We start from the raw sequence: 4,470 nt of genomic DNA, 5'->3' as shown, positions 1-4,470 counted from the left end.
ACTGCCGGAGTTCCGGTTGCAAAAGTGGGTACCTGCTATCCGTGCTCACCTCTAGTTGTAACAGTGTTTCCAGAGTAACTTAGGCGTGGGAATGTGGGATGATATACGGTTGCTTCAACTTTGGCCGATGGTACTTGACTATTAATTTTGGCCCAAATATACCCATAAAAAGTGATGGCATCAGGCAGATTGTTTTCCTGGGCCATGGCCCTGCTGCCGCATTGGTCGTTATCCCTAAAACTTATTCAGTTTAAAAGCTATGTTTTCTTCCCGCTAGCGAGTGTACTTCCGCTGCCACGTACTTCCAGTTTCATGGCCAAACATTCACCTAGGGATGATAATTACGATCAATTGAACATCAACGCTCTATTCGATTCCTTGTTTGCTGTTTCCGATTCCGCCTTAATAGACGCCTCATTCGATGGCTTTGTCGAATCTAGGTCTACCGATTCCCACCAAAACGATGATGATTTTATCGAACGTGCTATTCACCTCTCATCCGTATTGCTCGAAGCTGCCAAGAGCTCCGCTCGTAAACGATCTTCCGTTCATAATGCATCCGTCTGGCCTCTCACTCCTGACCTAACAATCAAGGTACGTATTTCGAATTTCAATTTGCATGGTCTGTTAATTTTTGTAATTGAACTGATTTTTGTGGTGTTTATTTATCATGTGATATTATTAATTTCTAGGTTTTCTCTATGCTTGATACCCAAAGCCTATTCTGTGCTGGGGCTACGTGTTCGATTTTTAAGATGTGCGCCATAGATCCTCTGTCTTATATTAATATTAACTTGGGTACTTTAATACCCAAGATCAAACCCAAGATCAATAACAACAAAGATGCTATGGTATCTACGATGATTCAACGAGTTGGAAGTGCGCTTCAGTAATATCTCTTAATTCCCTCTTGTGATATGGCTCATTTTGTCATTGAATTATATTTGGTAAAATTATTATTGTCGGGTAGTATTTTATGAAAGCCCTTTTCATTCAAAGAGCATATAATAACTGCCTCCGTTGGGTCTCAAATTAAATGTATGGTTTACTATTTGCATCCATGCATGCTTGTTTCATAACCCCAGTTCTGTACACACAGTTGATGATATCATGATACTCACACCGCTTTATATATAACTAATTTATAAAACTAATTAAACTTTCATAGTAAAAACACAAAATTATTAATCAATTAATTTAAATATATTATTAATTGTTGATCCAAATAAATACGTGAAATTATATTACCTTATAATATGTAACAAGTTAATTTTATTTTTTATTCTAGTTTTATTAATTTAGTGTAATTAGAGTGAGAAATTTAAAATTTGAAATTTGAATGGAGAATCAATAGGTTGACAAGTGACATGACATTAATTAGAAGGCCTAATAGGTTGACACATGGTAAAAGAACTACTATTTTATTAGTATAGGGATGAGCTTTAAAGTGTCATAACTTGTTATTTTTAAGTTCATAGGTTGAGGACAGTTTAAAATCAATTTGAGATTAGCGTTTTCAATTTGTGATTACCATTGGGCCTTAGAAGCATGAGGATAACATTGATTCTGTGAGTTTTATGAATGCATATAATTTTGCATTATATTGTCTGGTATCATACAACCGTTGTCATTAATTGTTCATTATACTACAATATGCACACAATTACTAATATCTCTTCTTCAACTTAAGGTCTATTAAGCTTGGTGTAGAGCCGCCTTATATCATCGATGTTGATGATGATAAATGGGGTATTAAGCGGTTCCGACTAAGAGAGGAGTCACCTTTCTTAACAGCCTCTTGCTTGAGTTCTTTGAGTGCGAATGGTGGTGTACCTGGGTATGTTTTCTTTATTTTGGAATGAATGGATTATTATTGTATAAGTATATAGTATTTTTTGACACTGTATGTTGTAATTGCAAGGTCTTGTTTAAGAAGTTTGCAACTTTACAAAATTAAAATGAAGGATGAGACAACACTTTCGGATGCACTTTCGACATGTTTATCGGCTTGCCATTCTCTTGTAGAACTAAAATTTGTGGGCATGTAAGTCCCTTGGCTTTATTGATAACTTCTCCCTTCAGTGTGCTTATAGTTGTCAATAGCGACCATAGCGATCGCTATAGCGAATAGCGTAGCGTATAGGTATAGAGGCACTATTGAGTGTGTGCGACAAATAGCGAGGTAAATAGCGACATTAGGGTCTTTTTTTTCATTTTTTTTCTCCTTTTTAAGGGATAAATCAGAATAAAAGCGATTAAGGATGAAGTTTTGAACGTTTTTAGCTAGTTTAATGGTTTGTTTCTTTATTATTTATTGATTATAAATTTATAATAGCTATAGTAGTTGAACATAATAAATATTTTTAAAATTTTTTATGCCAACTATGAGTGTGCTTGTTAATGAGATTGCTGCTTAGCTTTGTCTGTGGGTGTTAATTAAGTCTTATAATAAGTCCCTTGGCTTTGTTTCTCAAAATCACGTTTACCTAAAAATTACTGACCTAGGGAAGAATGTAAAGGCTGACCTTTTATTCGCACTCGATGACTGTAGAGTAACTATAAGCTTCATATTGTAGTTTTCTACATTATAAAAGTATAGAGAGAAGAAAAATGGCATTTTTGCAATAGTAAGCTTTTTACAGTCATCTTGAACTACTAGTTAAATCTTGATATCACTTGTTATTTGTATTGTGTTTCCTGCAATGTCCATTTCTTTTGAGAAACAAGAAAAAGTTTTTTTGATGACAGGCATGTTTATATCAGTCGTATACTGGAGTGCGTGAGTAGATATTGTCGCTTGCTAGAGCATTTTATCTTCGAATTTAGCGGAGGTTTGTCCATTCTAAACTTTGTTGATGATTTTTTTTATTATTATTATTTTTAAATATTTGAAAAGACTGTCGAATCAATTCGATCTGTGAGATCTCATCTCACACACAACGCAGGCAGACCTGATTTGGTAGAAACCTGGGTGTGCAAAGAATTTGTGGTCAACTGCCCTAAGATAACCACTTTGGTGCTGCAAGCATGCAAACTGTTTCCTTCTGAAGCTTTCGAGCTGGTGAAGGTATCCATTGTCTCTCTCTGGTATTTGAGGAACACATGAATATGCTGACTTTTTAACATGTGAAATTGCCCTGTTGATTAATTATCTGTTAGTAATCTCCATTGCAGGGGTTTAACGAGTTAAAATATGTTGACTTCTCAAATTGTTATTCACTCACTGGCGCCTTTTTAGAGTAAGTGGCCTTGAACTTTTATTAAATTACATCCCTGATGTCCTTCATTGATCCTTGTTATTTTTTTACTGGTCATATTTCCTATTATTTGGGTGCAAAAATTTAGTGGTAGAAGTTGTAGGAACATAATGCTTATAAATTATTTCTTTCATTTGTATGTTGTGGAGAGTATTTATAATCATGAGTAATGTTTGTTCGTTCTCCAAACATTTAACATTTAATTGTGTGGTTTTCCATCATTCACAGGGACCTTGCCACCAAAGGTGGTGGAAATAGTTTGGAGGTCATGATTTTACGTCGGGTGTATAATCTTGATAAAGTAAGAACATTTATTTCCCCTTGTTTCCTTACCTCTTTTCCTCTATCTTCCTTTACTAACACATGCCATTTGATATTGTGGACAGGTGGAGGTTATAAAGTTTATGAGAGCTCTTCTTGCAGGAAAGTTCAGGCAACTAAGACATTTCGTGAGTGTGATTTTCTGCTTTGTTTTTCTATTATCGTCGCTTGAATTAGTTTATTTAAGCGTTAATTAAGGTCATAATTAATCAGTCGACTTGTGAAGTTGTGGTCATTTGGTCACTTAAATCCTTTTAGGTTTTAAAAGGTGATTAAACTTGTTAATATTCGCTAAAGTGGTCATCATGACCTACAATAACTGGTTAATTTCCACATTTTTTTAGAGCCAGGTTGCATGTTAGTGCTTGATTCTTATCCATTATATTCTTGAAATCTAATAAAAAAAAGTGATGTGAGTCCCTTTCCCTTCAACAGGACATATCCACAAGCGGTGGTTTAGTAGATACTGGTGACGGCGGTGATTTACGTTATGGTGTGAGGTATGGCGGATAAATTATCTATCTTTGATGTCTGTCCTGTGTCTATCTGTGATTATGTGAATAAAAAAGTTTTATCTTACCAATTGTATATGTTTGTATGTCTTGTGCAGTGACATTATTCCTTCAAAGAAACTATTGAAACAAAGACCTAATTTTTGCCTTGTTAACAAAATCTGTTGAAACAAAGGCCTGATGTCTTGTGCAGTTTCATATGATATCAGGACAGTATATATAGATTACTTCTACTGATTGAATTTGCAGCAGTTTTGTTGAGATGAACAATTGAGCGTCAACTCTTTGTACTTACGTTGGAGCTAGCTAGTTTTGCTTTTTCTTTCCAGATTTGTGTTGGACCTTGGAAAATGAGCATCAACATAATAATGCACTCATGT

At 34.9% G+C, this 4,470-nt stretch overlaps 1 protein-coding gene and 1 long non-coding RNA gene across 2 annotated transcripts; both read left to right on the top strand.

Annotated features, from left to right (window-relative positions):
- Positions 1-312: 312 nt before the first annotated feature.
- Positions 313-2,287, top strand: LOC145067115 (F-box protein At4g02760-like). The gene is made up of 5 exons (XM_079014324.1): positions 313-594; positions 693-757; positions 1,691-1,837; positions 1,922-2,044; positions 2,245-2,287. Exons 1-5 carry the CDS (start codon positions 313-315, stop codon positions 2,285-2,287), a joined length of 660 nt encoding a protein of 219 aa, XP_078870450.1.
- A 1,362-nt stretch (positions 2,288-3,649) lies between these two features.
- On the top strand, positions 3,650-4,470 carry LOC145065450 (uncharacterized). Its single transcript, XR_013688426.1, has 3 exons — positions 3,650-3,706; positions 4,014-4,078; positions 4,189-4,470. It is a non-coding gene; the product is annotated as an uncharacterized LOC145065450 (long non-coding RNA).

The sequence above is a fragment of the Lactuca serriola genome, chromosome 8 (assembly GCF_051521515.1).
Source record: "Lactuca serriola cultivar US96UC23 chromosome 8, Lser_US96UC23_V15, whole genome shotgun sequence".
Classification (NCBI taxonomy): Eukaryota; Viridiplantae; Streptophyta; class Magnoliopsida; order Asterales; family Asteraceae; genus Lactuca; species Lactuca serriola.
Note: the sequence above shows the minus strand (reverse complement) of the source record. Positions and strands in the feature narration are given on the sequence as shown.